At 46.4% G+C, this 20,702-nt stretch overlaps 1 protein-coding gene and 1 long non-coding RNA gene across 2 annotated transcripts in view; one reads left to right on the top strand and one right to left on the bottom strand.

The window, feature by feature from the left end:
- LOC148124708 (uncharacterized) overlaps positions 1–20,266 on the bottom strand; it is a 147,353-nt gene extending 127,087 nt beyond the window's left edge. Inside the window, exon 1 of the long non-coding RNA XR_015745154.1 lies at positions 19,805–20,266. This is a non-coding gene — a long non-coding RNA (uncharacterized LOC148124708). The remainder of the gene's footprint in view (positions 1–19,804) is intronic.
- CORO2B (coronin 2B) overlaps positions 8,440–20,702 on the top strand; it is a 54,636-nt gene continuing 42,373 nt past the window's right edge. The window contains exons 1-2 of the mRNA XM_026709243.2: positions 8,440–8,454; positions 8,852–8,994. Of these exons, the coding sequence (XP_026565028.2) occupies positions 8,980–8,994 (15 nt within the window). The 5' untranslated portion in view covers positions 8,440–8,454; positions 8,852–8,979. The remainder of the gene's footprint in view (positions 8,455–8,851; positions 8,995–20,702) is intronic.

Below are 20,702 nucleotides of genomic sequence, written 5' to 3'. Positions count from 1 at the left end.
CAGATGGTGACGATGCTAATGGCAGGCCATGGGAACTGCTAAAATAAAAGGCCTGGCTTGTTGCTCAGTTTTGAAAAGGACAACTTCCTCCTTTGAAAAACATCAGGGCAGCTCCAGCAAGGGTGCCTGAATTGCAGGAGAAGACGGCACAATTGCCATGTTCAGGAGATCCAAGCAGTTCAGGTGTACATAAAGATTTATTGTAAGTTAGATACAGATACAGAGACGGTATCTGGAAGGAGCCCCCACCCACCCAAGCAGGAGACCTTACACCATTTCTGACAGACGGCAGCCCAGGCTCTTCTTGGAAGCTTCCAAGGATGAAGCTCCTACAACTTCTGAAGGCAACTTCTGTTCCATTGGTTGACTGTTCTCGCTGTCAAAAAAAATTCTCCTTTTTTCCAGGTTGAATCTTTCAGGTTGTTCATTTTCCATCTATTATTCCTTGTCTGGCCTTCGGGTGCCTTGGAAAATAGCTTGACCCCCTCCTCCTCTCTGTGGCAGACCCTCAAATATTGGATCACTGCCCTCATTGTCTCCCCTGGTCCTTCTCTTCCCTCGACTAACCAGGCCCAATTCCTGCAACCGTTCTTCATATGTTTTAATCTCCACTCCCCTAATCATCCTGGTTGCTCTTCTCTGCACGTTTTCTAAAGCCTCAACATCTTTTTTATAGTGTGGTGAACAAAACTGCATGCAGTACTCCAGGTGTGGTCTTACTAAGGCTTTATAGAGTGGTATTAGTACCTCCCTTGATCTTGATCCAATCCCTTTGTTAATTGCGAGTTAAGATTTCATTGGCTTTTTTTGGCTTACGCCACACACTGTTAACTCATAGTTAGCTGTTTGTCCACTAAGACTCCAAGATCCCTCTATTAAGCCTGGTTTCACCCAATCTATATATCTATATATGTGGTTTTTCTTGCCTTAAGTGCAAGACTTAAGACCAAAGTGGTCTACACTGAATTTCATTTTGTTAGATAGGGCTTAGTGTTCAAGTCTGTCAAGATCCATCTGGATCTCGAGCCTGTCATTTAGGGCAGGGGTCTCCAACCTTGGCAACTTTAAGACTTGTGGACTTCAACTCCCAGAATTCCTCAGTGCACAAGTCTTAAAGTTGCCATGGTTGGAGACTCCTGATCTAGGGTGTTGGCTCTTCCTGCCAGCTTAGTATCATCCGCAAATTTGGTAAGCTTCCCTTCTGTTCCCTCATCCAAGTCGTTTATGAAGATATTTGAAGAGTTTAAACTCTCTACAAGAATTTGAACCACTAGTGGCCAAGGGAAATTAGTGGGAGATATGAATAGAAGGAATTCGAGATGGACCTAGATCCTCTACACACATTGTCAACCCTGAAGCTGACCTGATCAAAGCCATTTTTGACCACTTCAGTGTTGTCACTGGACAGGGAGGGGGGATTTGAGATAGTCTGTAGCCATAACAAAATATTTTATCTTGGGGATCAAAGACATTCTCACACCTGATCCGAGGAAGACAGAGTGATGTCGCCTGGCAAACAGACAGCACTGGGGTTGGACCATGTGACTGATCGTTTTTGGGAAAGTGAAAAACTTTTACTTTTAATTAGGTGAAAACCACGGAAGTCTCCAAAGTCGTTTTTCACCAGATTTGTGCCAATATAATATTTCCAATAAAGCTATTGTTTGAAGGATCTATCTGCCTTGGAGTTTTGCTTGATATGGATCTATTACTTGGAACCCTGACAGACACCATTTTTATAGCCACAACAGACATAGAAAGAAGTGCGTCACAGGGTCACAAATACTTTGACTTTTTGGACACAACTTCTCCCCATGGACCACCTTCAACCTAAGTTATCTCTATACAATAATATTGTTAATGCAGAAACTTGTGGCCCCCAGAATACATTCACCCGCAAAATCTCTCAGCTTAAAAAAATCCCCCTTTCTCTCTTTCCGTTCCCCATGATTATAAACGCTGTTTAGGAGTTTTAGGGAGAGAGAGAGGCCAAGGCACTGTAGATACTAAAGTGCTAGATTTAACAAGGGAATGTGAACCTTTACTGAGAACTTTTAAAAGGCCGTCCCACTAAAATCTTCAAAAGGGTATTTCAAAGAATGCACAAGCGGAATGCGCGATGCTTTTGTTACTTTGCCGGTATTTCCACTGACTTCCATGGAGACAAGGGCAGAGGCGAGACAGTGAGTAAGTACCGGCACCGTCTCTGGTTTCCTGCCAGAATCCTGGGATTCTTATCATCCTATCTGCTTTCCCAGTTCATTTGCAGATAAGGCCAAAGCGACTCTCCGGCCGCAGCAAAGGAAGCCCACTCAGCTGCGGCAATGGCCGGAAAGGACCCCACCCAACCTGAGCGGTCCCACGGACCCTTCAGGAAGCACCAGATGTTGTTGCTGCCCCCTCCTCCCCAGAGCCCAGCGGCTTCCTCCTCCGGACAGCAATCCAAGGAGCAGAGCCCCAGGGCCCCAGGGAGCCGGCCGCGGCTTGAGAAAGGCGTTGTTGGAAGAATTATCCTTCCAGGTTCAGTTCCAAGTGGGGAAGAAAGACACTGGAAACAGGGAGGCTGCTTGGAAAGATGGTTTAATGGTGGACAGCAGGACCCCATGCCTTGGAGCTCCAAAGAGAAGAGGATGATCACACGCTTCCAGATGTTGGGTGAAGGGAAAGAAGGGGAAAAGGGCTGAGATGCTGAGACTGCCTGGGTTTTATATCCTCTGTTGGGATTGTATTTTTTTAATTTTACAAAAACTTTATTAAATATTAAAAAGATAAATACAAAATATAAAATACAAAACACTTTGTTAAAAATGAAAAACGCTATATACATTACAAATTAATTCGACAGTGCTTATATATCAAACATTATTCTAATACTTATTTCATATATCTGGTTACTACTCATACTTTAACCTCTTTCTATTATTCCTTCCTTATTTATTTACTCGCTGGTTTCTGTTGTTTATCCATTTGTACCAGTTTTCTTAGACTGTGTAGTACTTTGAGTTTTCCTTTTCTTTTAATTTTAGAGTAAGTTTGTCCATTTCAGCGCAATCATAGACTTTTTGGATTATTAAACTCTCTGTTGGCATAAGATCTCCTTTCCAACACTGTGTAAGTGCTAGCCTCGCTGCAGTAATTATATGCAAAATTAAATATTTTATTTCTTTTGCGTATTCACCTTTTATTATTCCCAGTAAAAAGATTTCTGCTTTAAGTTCTAATTGTATTCTGATTAGTTGTCAGACTCCCAGGGGGCCATGCAGGGGCAACACTGTAGGCTGTCCTGAGACCCAGGCTTGGTTGAGCTTCGCTGGATTATGATGTAATGAAAGGGCTTTGGGCAATTCGTATTATGATCTACCCGGAGTAGATCTTTGTTATGTAAAATAGACTGGCCTAGGCCAGAGTAATGGCCCATTAGCAAAGGTGGGGGTGAGCTTCTGCTTCTGAGTTTCTACTCTTTTTAGGGGAAATATTCTGCCTTTTTAATATTTCCTAAGATATTTCATTTTTCTAGGAGAGGGGTGAGTGCTAACTTCCTACAGCATCGAAACCGTTGTGGCAAAGCAGAGGAAGTGGATACCACTGGGAATGAAAGAGATCTTGGCTCAGTTTCCTTCCAGTATGGAATTATGAGAGGGTCCCGCTGACAACCATTAAGCCACAGCTTACTTTAGCCATGGCTTGTTGAACGAAGCACTCTTAGCTGGAACTGTACATCATCCTAAGTCGTGCTTCTCGGTGCCCAAACCAGGATGGCTAAGTTCACACCAAACAATCCGCGATCCAATCTAATCCGATAAAAAGAATCTGTTTGTTGACTTTCTTAGAAATTTCCATGTTTGTGTTTCTGTTTTTTTTCAGGGTACGAAGAGACTCCATGATGGGGAAGGAGTCTCCATTGAAGAATCCAAAAGAGCTTTGAGACGAATGCACTGGGATGAGGGGCATGCGCAGAGCCAAGTGGGAAGTGGGGGGGGGGGATCCCAGCACACGGATAATGTGGGGGGGGGTGTGGCTCCCCTGCCTTTCTCAGAAAACAGTCCCACTCTTGACCATAAGAGGGAGCTGTGAGCGCTGTTTCACAGGCGCGTTTCTTTCGCTCAGTGTCAGGCAGGGCAACGGGTGTCACTGCAGAAGTGACAAATTACAAAGGGGACACCTGCCCAGGGTGCGGCCAGTGACCCCCAGAGCAGTCCTCAACCTACAACAGTTCATTTAGTGACATAAAGTCACAATGGCACGGAAAAAAAGTGACTTACAACCATTTTTCAATTAGAACCTTTGTAGCATTCCTATGGTCACGTCATCAAAATTCAGGTGCTTGGCAACGGATTCATATTTATGACGGTTGCCGTGTTCCCGGGGATCACATGATCCCCTTTTGCAACCTTTTGATAAGCAAAGTCAACGGGGAAGCCAGATTCACTTAACAACAGGGTTACTAACTTAACAACTGCAGGAATTCACTTAACAACTATGGCAAGGAAGAGGTCATAAACTGGGGCAAAACTCACTTAACAAAGGTCTCACTCGGGAACAGAAATTTTGGGCTCAATTGAGGTCATAAATTGAGAACTACCTGTGTTTTCTTTTTCCAATAAGAACTTTGATTTGCCTTTTAGCATTCCAAAATTTTGCTTAAAATTGGCTTTTGACTATTTTTAATTCTCTCACATAAACTTCTTGTCCTTCCTAGCTACTTCAGTTTTCAATAGAAGAAAATTTTATATAGCTGCAGCGTCTATAGAAGTTCTCCATCATCCAGGTCGTGGTTATCCCAAAGGTGCTCTTATTTTTCAAGAGGCATCTGGACTTTCTGGTTTCTCTTTGAAGACATTTCGCTTCTCATCCAAGAGCTGAAGAAGCTTCTTGGATGAGAGGCGAAATGTCTTCGAAGAAAAAACCAGAAAGTCCAGATGCCTCTTGAAAAATAAAAGCACCTTTGAGATATATAACTCAGGGTTAAGTTATGGAATCCTTGGAGTTCTCTGAACTTGGCTGTTAGCTTGCAGACATTTCATTACTAGCATAAGTAACTTCATCAGTGCTAGTGTGTGTGTGTGTGTGTGTGTGTGTGTGTGTATGTATGTGTGTGGTTGCCTTCCTGTTTATTATATACAGAAGCTTGTCCTGCCAGGATTGGAGGGGTTCGGTTTTCACCTTGGCAGTTCCTTGATAAAAGAATTGGTTTCCCACTTAATTGTTCATCTGCTGTTTGTCTGCTGTTACTTGTCTGGTAGTTTCAATTTCTGCACACTGCTTATTTTGATAAATCTTGTTGCGTCATCTTGTCTTCCTGGCATCTGGCATCTAATTAAACAAATGTTTTTTCCCCTCTTGTAACTATTTCTTCCACTTCTTTTGCTTTTCTACATTACTTATTCATTTGTGCAACTGTAGGTCACCTCAATTACAAAGTGACCTCATCTTTACCAATAGCATGTTTCAACCCAGAGTTTTTCAGGTATGAAGAAATGTAGTTCTTCAAATTTGTTCTCTGCCTTGGCAACAGACTTACATAGAATATTACTCAGATCAAACCTCGCTGGCCTTCTTTCTTTCGCTGAAGGTGGAACTCTGCCAGAAGACATTGATGGCTAGAGGTGCAATCAGGGCAGATCTTATTTTTGGCAGACTGGCTACTTCTTCTGCCAGTCCAAATTCAAGGTCCCTGGGATGATCTATTCAGCCCCTCATGATTTCTTTGTTCAAAGAAGGTATTTCTACAAATGTTGCCTGATTTATCTGTTGTCATCTTTGCTTGACAGAGCCTGGGTGGTGCAGTGGTTAGAATGCAGTACTGCAGGCTACTTCTGCTGACTGCCAATTGACAGCAGTTCGATTTTCACCAGGCTCCAGGCTGACTTAGCCTTCCATCTTTCCGAGGTGGGTAAATGAGGACCCAGATCGTTGGGGGCAAGAGGCTGACTCTGTAAACTGCTTAGAGAGGGCTGGAAAAAAAACCCTGTGAAACGGTATATGTCTAAGTGCTGTTGCTATTAGGCAAAGACCAATTTTTTCCAGATCCAGTTTTTTTCTTCCAACTTTAGGGTAAAATAAAATGTCCCCTGGTTTTGGTGCAAGTCAGCAGAGAACGAATGAAGCTGCTTGGATGAGCAGTGAAATGTCTCAGGCTAATGAACAAAAATATTAGTCCAGTTGCCATGATTCAGCCTTTAGACACCCTTTGCCTGGATGGCTGAGATTCTGTCCCCAGAGAATGGTTCAGGATCAGCTCACTCAACAATTGTAGTCAAAGCTTAGATTTGTCTTGCCGGATAAAATAGAATTCTTTTTTTATTGGCCCAGTGTGATTGGACACACAAGGAATTTGTCTTTCATGCAAATGCTCTCAGTGTAGATAAAAGAAAAGAGACCTTCGTCAAGAATCATCAGGTGTTTAATATAGTCATAGGCAATCAAATCATACTAGGAAACATATTAGGAATAAAAATCGTAATGATACAAGCAACAAGGTTACAGTCACACAGTCATAAGCAGGAGGAGATGGGTGAAAGGAAGGACGGGAGGATTAATCGCAATGGTAGGGCAGACTTAGTAAAGTTGGACAGTGTTGAGGGAATTATTTGTTTAGCAGAGTGATGGCGCTTGGAAAAAAAACCTGTCCTTACGTCTAGTTGTTCTGGTGTACAGTATTGAAATCCTGCCAAGAGCTACTTTAACAGGCTATATTTTTAAATTATGAAGAGGATAATGATATTTTTTTTCAGAGCAATCCATACCAAAGACTTGTGAAAGAGAGTGAGCCTAAGTCCTCCACGGAACTTGTCTTTCTAAACTTCCATTTCTAGCTGCACCACCTCAGACCTTGGAACAATGGTGGCAAAAGCATTTTCACACGGAGCAGTGCTAGTATGTTGGCAGCTCAGCCTCTTTCACGGCCTGCGTGCGGAACGAGACACGATGTTCTTCCATTGACGCCCAGGCAGATTAAAGGACTTCGCTGCATGGAAGCAATTTGGAGAGAGCGCCTCCATTTGGCACAGCTCTCTCCGCTTTGCTCTCCTCCGTCCTCCCGACTGACTCCCCTCTCCGGAGGGAAGGAGAACAAGCTAGGTCCCCTCAACCAATTAATTGGGGTTAATTAATTCGAGCAATAATCCGCGGCTGACTGCAAAAAAGGGAGCAGGAAGAGGAGGAGAGGGTGAGAATTGGGCACACAAAAAGCCAAACTGCCAGTGGCAACCAAACTTTCTTCAAGATATATCGGAGGGACTAGGGGGTGGAGGAGGAGGAGGCCAAAGGCCTTGGAGGCCACTGGGACTGGAGCCCTCTTGAATCAGAGCATCTCATGTGCAGAATGAGAATTAAAGCAGAGGTCTTCATCCTTGGCAACTTTAAGACTGGTGGACCTCAACTCCCAGAATTCCTCAGCCAGCAAAGCTGGCTGGGGAATTCTGGGAGTTGAAGTCCGCCAGGGTTCCAGTGGCCAAGGTTGGAGACCCCTGCGTTAGAGCAAAGCTGGCTGGGGAATTCTGGGAGTTGAAGTCCGCCAGGCTTCCTGCGGCCAAGGTTGGAGGCCCCTGCATTAGAGCAAAAGCTGGCTGGGGAATTCTGGGAGTTGAAGTCCTCCAGGCTTCCAGCGGCCAAGGTTGGAGGCCCCCTGTGTTAGAGCAAAGCTGGTCTGGGAATTCTGGGAGTTGAAGTCCTCCAGGCTTCCAGCGGCCAAGGTTGGAGACCCCTGCATTAGAGCAAAGCTGGCTGGGGAATTCTGGGAGTTGAAGTCCGCCAGGCTTAAAAGCGGCCATGGTTGGCGAGCCCTGTTCCAGCCTGCTCCTGCCTGGAGCCCCCTCGCCCACCCCGATCCCAGCGCTTCCTCGGCTGACCCGGTTCCTCCTTCCTTCAGGGAACGGCGCCCCCGAGAACATCCCCGGGGAGCATCCATGGGCGGCCCGAGCCTTGCGGGCCCCTCCGCAGCCACAGCCGCTCTCGGGGCTTCCCAAGCCAAGGAGCCGCTCCGGCCACTGAGAGGCAAGGCTGGCGGGGAGGTTTTCTTCGCCGCTGTCCAAGTGCGGTTCCCCGCCCCCGCCCCCCCTCAGCTCCGCACCCCGGCCTCTGCCGCCCCTCCCCAGGCCCAGGCGGGCTCTCTCCCTCGCTTCCCCGAAAGGGCTGGCCCGGCGCTCTGGCCCCGGAGTTCGTCCGCGAGGCCGGGGCAGGGCGGCTCCTCGGGCCTCGGCACCTGCCTGGCTCTGCGCTGAGCGCGTCTCTCCCGCCGGGCCGGGAAAGCCGCCGTTGGCCCCCGCCCGCCCGCCGCTCCCTGAAGCTGCGGCGGCGGCTGCTGCGGCGGAAAGGCCTCCTTCCGCCAGCGCTGGACTCTGAAGCCCTCCCGGGCTCCCTCGGCCAGGCCTCGGCCAGACCCCGCGGGGAGAAGAAGGAGAAGAAGAAGAAGAAGGAGCCCCCTCCCCGGCCTTACCCGGATCCCGCCCCCTGGTACGCGGAGCCCCGCGGGGAGCGCAGTGGCCGGTACCTCCGCTCGGGAGGGAGGAAGGGAGGGAGGCTTCTCCCGGCCAGAGGATGCTGCCGCCGCCGCCGCCGCCGCTTGGCATCCCGACAGTCCAGGAGGAGGCGGCGGCGGCGGCGGCGGCAACACGTGCGGCCCTGGAGGCTGCCCGCCCGGACTCTCCCCCTCCGCGCAGAGACCCACCCTAGGCGGCGGCGGCGGTTGCGGAGCGCTGGGCGCGGAGGGCGCCGCCTTCCCCGCCCCGTTGGGCAGCGGAGGGCCGGAGACGCAGGGAGGAGGAGGGCGGCGGGCGGGCGGGCGGGCGGGCGGGGGTGGGGGGGGGCGCGCCCTGGGCTTCCTCAGCCGCTGACGCCCATTCCTCCGCAGGGGAGCGCCGGCCGCCGTTTCCCGGCCATTCCTCCTCCATCGGCGCGCTCGCACTCCGGAGGAAGGAGCCCGGCTTCCCCGCGCCGGCCTTCGCCCCGGTCGGCCGCTTCGCCGGGAGAACTTTCTGCATGACGGTCTCCAAGGTAAGGAGAGGCGGAGCGGAGGAAGGGCTTGCCGGGCGGTGGGGACGGTAAGGACGGCCGAGCGGCTCCCCTTCTCCCAGCCGGCTGGCTGCCCCCTCGTGCCCGGAGGGCTGGGGCTTTGTCAGGGATGCGCCGCCCGGCGAGGAGGCGGAGGACGAGGCTTTTTCGCGACGCCCGCCGAGCCGCCCATCCTCTGCCCGGGCTCTCCGCTCCGGCCGACCCGCCCGCCCGCCCGCTTTGCCCTTTGAGGACCGGGATGCCGGAGATCTGCTGCAGTTTTAACCCTTGGAGAGGCGGGCAGGCCGGGTCCCGGGGGCTGCCGGGCTGCCTCGGAGGAGGAACCTGCCCGCTGCCTGCCTGCCGGGTCTCTGAAACGCCCCCGGCACTGCAGGCGAGACCCCCGGGCCTCTCCCGCGGAAGCCCCGCATATGGCGCAGCCCTGGGCCGGCCACCTCCGGCAGCCCCTTCCTTCCCTCCACAGGTGGTTGCGGAGGAACGGCGCTTGGCTGGGGCGGGGCAGGGGCTCCCCGAGACTCAGCTCCCTGGAGCTGGCCGGACCCTCCAGCTTCTGACCGGGGTGGGGGGATGGGGGAGGCACAGCAGCTGCTTCGTGGGCCGGAGCCCCAGAGGTGACCGGCTTCGCCTCACCTTCCCCTCCGGCGCCTTTCGCTCTGCTCCTACCGGGGTTTGAGGAAGGGGACCCAGTTCCACCCCCGAAGCTGGAAGAATCCTTTGCAAGGAGACCCCAGAAGGTGGGTGGCTGGCCTGGGAGAGCCCCAAGACAGGAGCACCGCCCCAGGCAGAGGTGCGCCCCCGTTTTCCCTGCCTGAGCAGGCCCCAATTCTTTGCAGGTATGGGATAGGATAGGATAGAATAGAATAGAATAGAATAGAATAGAATATAGAATAGAAAATATAGAATAGAATATAGAATAGAATATAGAATAAAATAGAATATAGAATAAAATATAGAATGGTATATAGAATAGAATATAGAATAGAATAGAATAGAATAGAATAGAATATAGAATAAAATATAGAATGGAATATAGAATGGAATATAGAATATAGAATAGAATATAGAATAGAATATAGAAGAGAATAGAATAGAGAAGAGAATAGAGAAGAGAAGAGAATATAGAAGAGAAGAGAATTGAACAGAACAGAATTCTTTGTTGGCCAAGTGTGATTGGACACACAAGGAATTTGTCTTGGTGCAAATACTCTCAGTGTACATAAAAGAAAAGATACGTTCGTCAAGAGTCAAGAAGCATCAGGTACAACACTTAATGATAGTCATAAGGTACAAGAAGCCATCAAATCATACTAGGAAACAGTCAATATAAATTGTAAGGGTACAAGCAACAAATTTACAGTCATACAGTCACAAGCGGGAGGGGATGTGTGATAAGGAGTGATGAGAATATTAATAGTTATAGTAGTGCAGACTTTGTAAATAGTTGGACAGTGTTGAGGGAATTATTTGTTTAGCAGAGTGATGGCATTTGGGGAAAAACTGTCCTTGTGTCTAGTTGTTCTGGTGTGCAGGGCTCTATAGCGTCGTTTTGAGGGAAGGAGTTGAAACAGTTTATGTCCGGGATGTGAGGGGCCTGTAGATATTTTCCCAGCCCTCTTTTTGACTCGTGCAGTACACAGGTCCTTGATGGAAGGCAGGTTGGTAGCCATTGTTTTTTTTCTGCAGTTCCAATTACTCTCTGCAGTCTGGCCCCTTTACCGCTTTTCTCCCTGGTGCTACCCGCCTCCCGTGACAGGTTCTTTTCCCTGCCGGAGTCGCAGCCTTCTACACGACTTAACCACACTTTAAACCTGGCTAAAGCTGGACTTTGGCTTGAAAATCCCTCCTTTGGCTCTGATGCTGTGCCTAAGGTCTAGGCGGAGCCTCCATTGGCAGAACTCTGCTGCCTCTTCAGAGCAGATGGGATTTCTGCTGGTCCTGATGACCGGAGGCCAGAAAGAAATAGTTTTGCAACATCTTCATTGTGTGGCTGCAGAACATTTTCGTATTTGATAAGAGTCAGGATCACTCCTGCAATGTGGTATAAGGCCAGATTTGGAACCATGATTCCACCCACCACCCCCGAGTTATAGTATATACTAGCATGTATTTTAATTTATAAATCAATGTTTACTGATAGGAATTCAAAATAATAATAATAATAATAATAATAATAATAATAATAATAATAAGAAGAAGAAGAAGAAGAAGAAGAAGAAGAAGAAGAAGAAGAAGAAGAAGAAGAAGAAGAAGAAGAAGAAGAAGTTGTTCATTGACATTTACAATACTTGATGATGCACAAATTGAAGACACACAGCAAGAAAAAATCGCAAAGTATCAGGACTTACAAATTGAAGTTGAGTGACTTTGGAAAAAGAAATTGTGTGTTATCCCAAGTGTAATTGGAGCCCTTGGAGCAATACCTAAAGGGCTGCCTCGCTATTTGGAAATCCTGAATTTATCAGACTTCAATACCCTGATTTTACAAAAAAACCACCCTACTTAGAACAGCTTATATCCTCCGACGCTACCTGAACAGTTCCTAGGTCCTTGGTTAGGACTGTTGAGCTACCAACCAGCCCCAAAGGCTGTGAATCTCACTAAGACTGATGATGGTGATGATGATGATGATGATGATGATGATGATGATGATGATGATGAATTTTTTTCCAGATATCTGCAGTTTGATTTTCAAGTCTTGATATCTGAAAAAATCACCAGATATCAAGACTTGAAAATCGAACTGCAGAGTCTCTGGCGTAAACTAGTGCAGGTGGTTCCAGTGGTACTCGGCACACTGGGTTTCACAAACTTCCACAAACTTAGCCAGTTGTAGTTTGATAAATTGACCATGGTTAACCAAACTATAGCTTTCTATGACATGACAGTTAAAAGTTGTTTCTGACAGTTCTCCTCTTTAACTGAGAGAGACTATGGGGCTGGTGTTAGGGTTTCTGCCACCATGGGTTTGCCACAGGAAACAAGAATTTGAAATATGACCCATATCTACCTGGCCATGAGCCCATAGTTGCCGAAAATACCCTAGCAAGTATACTAACCTGAAGATCTTTCTATTCTTGTTAGAAGCTGTTAGAAGAAATATAAATATATTTATTTAAACGTTTTATACGACTGCTCTCATCTTAAGCAACTCCGTGTGACTTACAACTGTAAAACCAATAAATAAAGCAATTATAAAAACAATAAAGTTAAAAATAGAGCACTTTGGGGTTTTAGCCAGTTCTAGCCAAGCTAAAAATCGGGAGGCCCTGAGTTCCAGTCCCATCCTAGGCTGGAAAGCCATTTGGGTGACTTTGGGCCAGTCCCTTTCTATCAGCACAGCCCACGACACAGGGTTGTTGTTATGGGGAAAATAGGAAGAAGAAGGGGTGTGGGATATGACCTCCACTTTGAGTTATTTATAGAAATAATAAAGGTGAGATACAAGTAAATAAATAAATAAAATGAAGAATCTTCCCTTGGACATTAAGCCAGCCGGGTGACTTTGGGCCAGTCATTCCCTCTCAGTTCTTGGAAGGAAGCAAACCAAAGCATTTCTGAAAAACCTTGCCAAGGAAACTGCAGGGACAGGTCCAGGCAGGATTCAAAAAGTAACTTGAAGTCACACAAAAGTTAAAGGTAGGTTAAAATTAAAAATTGTTAGCAATGGGATGTAGCAGCTGTTTATCTATTGGATTGAGGTGCAGCTCCCACACTGGGGGAAACAGTCAGAATGCAGGGATGTGACCGTGAAGGAGATTGACTGAGCATTTTCCAAGTATCTCTCATTTTTTATCCTTACACCATGGATTTTAGACAGGTTGCACACGTACAGGAAAATTACCACTTGTCGAGAACTGTGTAGAAAAAGCCCCAAGACCAGCAGGTCCAGACTAAACCAGAACTCCAAAGTCATTGTTCCTAGGCCTGGCGTGTTTCTCCTCCACCTTCTCAAAACCCGGAAGCGCTTCCTACCCAGGGTTTCAGCACTAAATGTAAAGGTGCGCAGATACCCTTTAAAGTTAATAGAAAGCAAATATCTGGTGTTGGATTCCATGACAGGTGAATTTCAGTTGATTTGCAGTGCACTTTTCACCGCTACCTGTGAATCTGTAACCTCTGATTGGGGTGGAGAAAGCCGCGGCCCCTTTGGGACCCCTTAGGAACTTTCTGCTGCTCCCAAAGAGAAGCATTTGGTGGCACAAGGTGCTGCGGTTGGGAAAGGGATCTGCGGTTGGCATGGCAACCCGAGAATGGAGGGGGAGGCTGAAGGCAGCTTGCAGGCAGGCAGGGGACCGCAGGCTACTAATTACCGAGCACATTTTGGGATGTCAAACTGCATCCTAAACTGTGGGTTCAATTGTCCCATAATAGTCTTATGGCCAATTAGCACTTGGTTGTTTCATTAACGCAGCATTAAGACGGAAGATGGGAGACTAAAATTGGTTATTTGTGGCTCTGTGTTTATTTCTTTCATTTTATTTGGTTTGTCAATTGCTTACAAGATAATAGGTATAAGTAATAACATAGTTATGAATACATGGATACAGATAAGAAAAATAATAAAAGAAACAATAGGACGGTGTGTTGTGGAAATCCAGCTCCCTGATATTTTGCATGAATCAGGTCATTATGTTAAACCATATTAAATTGGGCATAGCATGTCTTGTGCATACAAGCATTGTATTTTATTAACCTGATTGATGACAGTGTATTATGTGAACCCAGTCTTGCAAAATGAAAGATTTGCCTAGGCCAACCCCTATTTAATATTGCTTTCCTTTGAAGGGATCATTTTGGAATTTTGACACTGTTGTGAGGGGTATCAGCAACGGATTTCCTGACAGCAGGTTCAGCTGTTTACCAAATTGGAGCTATAATGTTCATACATAGTTGGGGGCTTACTATATGTAGCCTGGGAGTTAAACTTCTGAGAGCAAAGTAACTTCTTTATAAATTTACGTAGAAGGTAAAGGAGACATGAGCTCCAAATCAAGTAGCTGCTTTTCTAAAACTATAGTTTTCGGACCCAGTATCCATTTCAGGATGACTTTCCTGACCAAACCAACAATTACAGGAATTTGGAAGTTCTGGTCCAATGGATAGCACTCTTCCAATATTTGAGGGGCTGCCACCAAAAGGCAGAACAAGAAGTAATGGTTGGAAGCCAACCAAGGAGAGAAACAACCTCGAACTAAGGAGAGAACGTTTCTAACAGTGACAGCAATCAACCAATGGAATGGCTCGCCTTCAGACGTTGTGGGTTCTCCATCAATGGAGGCTTTCACAAAGAGACTGGGCAACCCTTTGTCTGAAATGGTAGAGGGCGCCTGCTTGGGCAGGGGATGGATTAGTTGACCTCCAAGGTAGCAATAGCACTCAGATTTAAATACCGCTTCCCAGTGCTTTCCAGCCCTCTCTAAGCAGTTTACAGAGTCAGCCTCTCGCCCCCAACAATCTGGGTCCTCATTTTATTACTGACCTAAGAAGGATGAAAGATTGAGTCAACCTTGAGCTGGTCAGGATTGAACTCTAGACTGTGGGCAGAGTAAGCCTGCAATACTGCATTCTAACCATTGCACACCAGGAAGGAAGGAAGGAAGGAAGGAAGGAAGGAAGGAAGGAAGGAAGGAAGGAAGGAAGGAAGGAAGGAAGGGAGAGAAAGAGGGAGAGAGAGAGAGAAAGGGCAATAGCAGTTAGAATTATATACTGCTTCTCAGTGCTTTTACAGCCCTCTCTAAGCTGTTTACAGAGTCAGCCTCTTGCCCCCAACAATCTGGGACCTCATTTTAACCCCTTTGGAAGGATGAAAGGATGAATCAACCTTAAGCCGGTCAGGATCGAACTGCCAAACTTCTGTAGTAGCCTGGAGTACTGCATTTTAACCACTGCACCACCACGGAAGGTACCTACCTTCCAACTCTATTATTCTCTGTTTAAATAAATGAGACCCAAAGAAATGAAGTATAGGAAAACAGGGAGGGCATATGCTACAGATGGGGGCTGGCCAGGGTGTGTGTGGGGGGAGGGGGCGCCACAGAGGGTGAGAGCCCTGCATTCCAGAACGGGGTTCCTCGGGAGCAAAAGCGGAGCAGCTTATAACCTTCCCTGCCATCTTCCCCATTGACTTTCCTTGTGGGAAGCAGGCAAGGGAAGTCACAGGTGGCAATCCCATGACTGCAGGATGCAGCAGCCGTCATAAACTGAGCCTGTTGCCAAGCACCCAGATCCCAATCACATGACTTCAGGGTTGCTGCGATGGGCAGAACCTCGAGGATTGTAAGTGCCACTTATTTAGTGCTGTCTTAACTTTGGAAGGTCACCAAGCAAGTGGTAGTCACTAAAGGACTACCCAAGGCGGTAACAAAAGTACCTTACAAGCAGGGGTGGGATTCTACAGGCTCACACCTATTTGCTAGAACCGGTTGTTAACCTTGGGGTGTCCAACCTTGGCAACTAGGGGTGTCCAAGCCAGGGGTGTCCAGGGGTGTCCAACCTTGGCAACTTTAAGACTTGTGGACTTCAACTCCCAGAATTCTCCAGCCAGCAAAGGGAGTTGAAGTCCACAAGTCTTAAAGTTGCCAAGGTTGGACACCCCTGTTCTAAGCAGTTCGGAGAACCGGTTGTTAGAACATTGGTACTTCTGTGTTCATTTGAACCCGGGATTTACTGGGGTTTTTTGCAAGTCCTCCAGGGATAGTATAGTGGCTTTTAGATTATAGCCTAATACTTCAGTAAGTGTCTCTCTCTCTCTCCTTTATAATCTATAAAACAGCCATTTAATCTTGTGTTCAGAACAGGAAGAACAGATTTTTTTGGGAACACAGGTACTTTATTTTGATCTTGAAACAAAGAAGGTCTATTTTTAGATTGAAACATTTTGAATTCCAAAACTTCTGCACGTCCCTGTAAAACTCCTTCCTGTGCCACCTAGCCATATTCTTGGAGGAGGCGGGTGGGAGGGATGTTCAGGTTAAATATAAACGCACCACAGAGAAGTCCCATCTGCACCACCATGTTAAATCATTCAAAATACCAAAGCAAAACAGCGCGCGCGCACACACACACACACACACACACACACACACACACAAAAGCTGTGCAAATGCTTACATGCACCATACACAGTTCATCCAAAGATCAAAACCTCAGAGCCCCTGAAAATTAAATTTTGGAGGAAAAAACTTTTCATTATAGCTGTTTCCCCAAAGCCCAGGCAAAATTTGACATCTTCCTGCCCAAAGAAAGAAGAGAAAGAGCAATCCGATGTATACAGCAGATAAAGAAATCCCAATACAATTTTAGTCTTAATCATGATTGCCTTACAGCCAGAGAAAGCATACATCAAATATAAGTGTAAATATATATTTATAGACATGTACAGCTAAAATCTATACATATAAATAAAAACCCTAACATACAATAAAATAATAGTACAATTAATACTGGTGATCACCGAGACTAGTTTCTTTGGTTTCTTTGGTCAAGGAAGAAATAACAGCATAGAATGAAGCAGCCTTGATTGTTGTCCCTCGGACGGAAGAAATAGCAAATGAGAGCAGTACTCCGATATCTCAGGGGCTGCCCCAAAGAAGAGGGAGTCAAGCTATCCTCCAAAGCACCAGAAGGCAAGGCAAGAAACAGTGAATGGAAACTCATCAAGGAGAGAGAGAAGCAACCTAGAACGAAGGAGACATTTCCTGACAGTGAGAACAATCAGTCAGGGGAACTCCTTGCCTCCAGAAGTTGTGAAGGCTCCAACACTGGAGGCTTTTAAGAAGAGATTGGACAAGCATTTGTCTGAAAGGGTGTAGGGTTTCCTGCCTGGGCAGGGGGGTTGGACTAGAAGGCCTCCAAGGTCCCTTCCAACTCATCTATTCTATTCTATTCTATTCTATTCTATTCTATTCTATTCTATTCTATTCTATTCTGTTCTATTCTATTCTGGTCTATTCTGGTCTATTCTATTCATTTTCTCTTCTCTTCTTCTTCTCTTCTCTTCTCTTCTCTTCTCTTCTCTTCTCTTCTCTTCTCGTCCCTTTCCTTCCCTTCTATTCTATTCTATTCTGGTTTCTTCTCTTCTCTTCTCTTCTCTTCTCTTCTCTTCTCTTCTCTTCTCTTCTCTTCTCTTCTCTTCTCTTCTCTTCCCTTCCTTTCCCTTCCCTTCCCTTCCCTTCTATTCTGGTCTCTTCTCTTCTCTTCCCTTTCCTTCTCTTCTCTTCTCTTCTCTTCTCTTCTCTTCTCTTCTCTTCTCCTCTCGTCCCTTTCCTTCCCTTCTATTCTATTCTATTCTGGTTTCTTCTCTTCTCTTCTCTTCTCTTCTCTTCTCTTCTCTTCTCTTCTCTTCTCTTCCCTTCCTTTCCCTTCCCTTCCCTTCCTTCTATTCTGGTCTCTTCTCTTCTCTTCCCTTTCCTTCTCTTCTCTTCTCTTCTCTTCTCTTCTCTTCTCTTCTCTTCTCTTCTCTTCTCTTCTCTTCTCTTCTCTTCCCTTCCTTTCCTTCCCTTCCTTCCCTTCCCTTCCTTCTATTCTGGTCTCTTCTCTTCCTTTCCTTCTCTTCTCTTCTCTTCTCTTCTCTTCTCTTCTCTTCTCTTCTCTTCCCTCCCTTTCCCTTCCCTTCCCTTCCCTTCTATTCTGGTCTCTTCTCTTCCCTTTCCTTCTCTTCTCTTCTCTTCTCTTCTCTTCTCTTCTCTTCTCTTCTCTTCTCTTCTCTTCTCTTCCCTTCCCTTCCCTTCCCTTCCCTTCCCTTCCCTTCCCTTCCCTTCCCTTCCCTTCCCTTCCCTTCCCTTCTCTTCTCTTCTCTTCTCTTCTCTTCTCTTCCCTTCCCTTCCCTTCTCTTCCCGTCCCTTCCCTTCACTTCCCTTCCATTCCACTCTACATAAGTTGCCCGCTCTCTGCCATTTCTTCAGAGTGAGACTGAGGAATGTCCAGCGAGATTCCCTGTAAAGGAAGCAAAAAGAGCAACATGTCTCTGTAGTTCCTCAGTCATGCAGGCCAGGGCAGTCCCGAAGGGGTTTTCCCAAAAGGCAACTGGATTTCCTTGGTTTTCCCTTGAAGACGTTTCGCTTCCCATCCAAGGAGCTTCTTCAGTTTGGGAAGAAAGAAGTCTTCAAGTAAAAACAAACAAACCCCAGTTGCCTTTTGGAAAAAAAGAGGCCAGGTTGACAGCAAGAGGGGAGAGCTCTTTTATCACCGAAATTCAGCATATGGAGGCGATGCAGCGATATTCCGAGTGATCCTGCCTCTTTCGGCCTTCTCGTCCTCTGGGTTGCTGGTCTTAAGCTGGTACAGTTTTCCGCTCCTTGCCCCTTGTTCAGCCTGACTGACTCATTGTAAATGGCCATATAATAGGCCCAGTGTCTTCTGGATGCGTCTCTCTTCCCATCAAATGTTCCCCCTTCAGCCCGACGAGCCTTTGGGCAAACAGGATACGGCCGCACGGAGCATTCTGGGCTTTCCTGAGCCCCAGAAAAGAAAGAAAAAAAAAGTATTTTCTTACGAGCTGCTTTGTGCAGAAACAAAAGGAAAAAAGAGTCCCAGCGCTACTTGGGGGCAAAACGTTTTTTGTTTTTTGTTTTAACATGTGTTAATTGTCATATAGTATGAATAGAAAATAAGATTTTGCCCACTGGACACTGTTTCCTCTTTGTCAAGCATGTTCCATGTGGAAAATTCTGTGGATTTGGTTGTTACGTGTAATAAGGGCATCTAGACATGTTTTTTCGTCTAGGAGCTACACGTCCATTTATGGTGCTGACCTCTACCCATGGCGGGAGACCCTATATCATTCTGGACACATGGCTGCCCAGTCTCTTCTTGAAAACATCCAGTGGTGAAGCACCGACAACTTCTGGGGCCAAACTCTTCCGTTGTTTAATTGCTCTCGCGGTCAGGAAACTAGGCTGGATCTCTTCTTAGTTGATCTTCCTACCTGTTATTTCTTGACCTGCCTTCAGTTGCTTTAGAGCAGGGGTGTCCAACCTTGGCAACTTTAAGACTTGTGGACTTCAACTCCCAGAATTCCTCAGCCAGCAAAGCTGGCTGAGGAATTCTGGGAGTTGAAGTCCACAAGTCTTAAAGTTGCCAAGGTTGGACACCCCTGCTTTAGAGAATCAATTGACCCCTCCTCTTCCCCGCGACAGCCCCCTTAGGTCCTGGAAGGCAGCTATCATATCCTCCTGCCTTTTCCCTGCAGATTCAAGCTATTTGCTGGTATTCTATTTTAGTTCCATGTCCCTCTTTTCAGTTTTCATCCTTGTTCTTTTTTTTTTCCTCTCAGTTCGTTAGAGATTTCTTTGTGCAGTCATGCTGACTTCATCTGGGGTCTCTTGTTTTTCTTTCTGTGCGGTATTGTGTAAGACTTGGGTTTTTATTATCCCGTTTTTCAGAGTTTCCCAAGCGATGTTGAGTTTTTTCCCCCTTTTTAGGAGTTCCACCGTGGGAATTTTTCAGCCCTCGTAGCTGATGTTTCTTCCTCCTTTTTAAAAACCACACTTGACTTTTCCTTATTCGGCATACAGGTTTAAGTTAAAGAATGGGAGAACTGTCTTGTGGCGTTCCTTTTGCCAACCTGGAGCCTCTCTTATCTGTACTATGACTTCCTAACCTGGGTGTAACTTTGTTAAGAAGACAATGAGATGGTTTGGGACTCTTGTTTAATTTTACATGCCCCCCCGCTGCCCCCACCCGCCAGTCTTCCTGCACTGCCTCATTGTGGAGGGGGTTGTTCCTGGAAGGGCCGAGCAAAGAACATTGGAGATATATGCCAAGAGTACAGTCTATATCAGGGGTCTCCAACCTTGGCAACTTTAAGACTTGTGGACTTCAATTCCCAGAATTCCTCAGCCAGCTGGCTGAGGAATTCTGGGAGTTGAAGTCCACAAGTCTTAAAGTTGCCAAGGTTGAAAACCTCTGGTCTATATTCCCAGTGGGGTCATCCAAGGCAAGAAGGTCATCCCAACTGTCCGGCCAAAGCAAGCAGGCACCTATATTGGATTGCAATGATACAGGAAGATGCCAGGGACAGATGTCACTCTTAGTTTTAGGGATTTTTTTGGTCTGCTCTTGGATGTAATAATTATGATCCAACTTAACATCTCCAAAGCTGCTTCCAGCTCTCTCATTCTATGCTCCAAGTCCTTGTTTTCGATGAGAACTTAAAGAAACGTGCTTTAAAAGATTCAGGTTGGGCTTGGTATTCTTTGCTCTTGAAAAAATGCATTGGCACAATTGTGTGTGCCAGAAGGCAATACCTTTCTTTTTTAAACTTAATTTTTTTTAAAAAATTAATTTTTAATTTTTTAATTTAATTTTTTTGATTTTTTAAAATAAAAAACTTCTTTTTTAAAGGCTGTGAGATTATAGGAAGGAGCTCTGAAATGACACCAGCCTATGCCTTCGATGCCAGAGAGTTTGCGTGAGAAAATTGTGAAGGCTTCACTTCAGCCAGTTGGTTTGTGTTTATCCAAGAGGCCTCCCAAGATGGCTTGAAGGACAACGGGAGACGCCTGCGTGGCTTTCCTTTTGTCCTTCACACATCCATGCGAGGCACCTTGGACACGGGATGTCTTGAGATCCCAGAGTTTGAACAGTGGAATGTAAAGGGATAAAATAAATAGGTAATGATATAAATACAGGTCATCCTCCAATAACGACCACCATTGAATCCAAAGTTTCTGTTGCTAAGTGAGACACTC

This window comes from Pseudonaja textilis, chromosome 13 (assembly GCF_049901715.1).
Source record: "Pseudonaja textilis isolate UNSWEBS1 chromosome 13, rPseTex1.2, whole genome shotgun sequence".
Lineage (NCBI taxonomy): Eukaryota > Metazoa > Chordata > Lepidosauria > Squamata > Elapidae > Pseudonaja > Pseudonaja textilis.
This window is presented reverse-complemented; position numbering and strand designations above follow the sequence as displayed.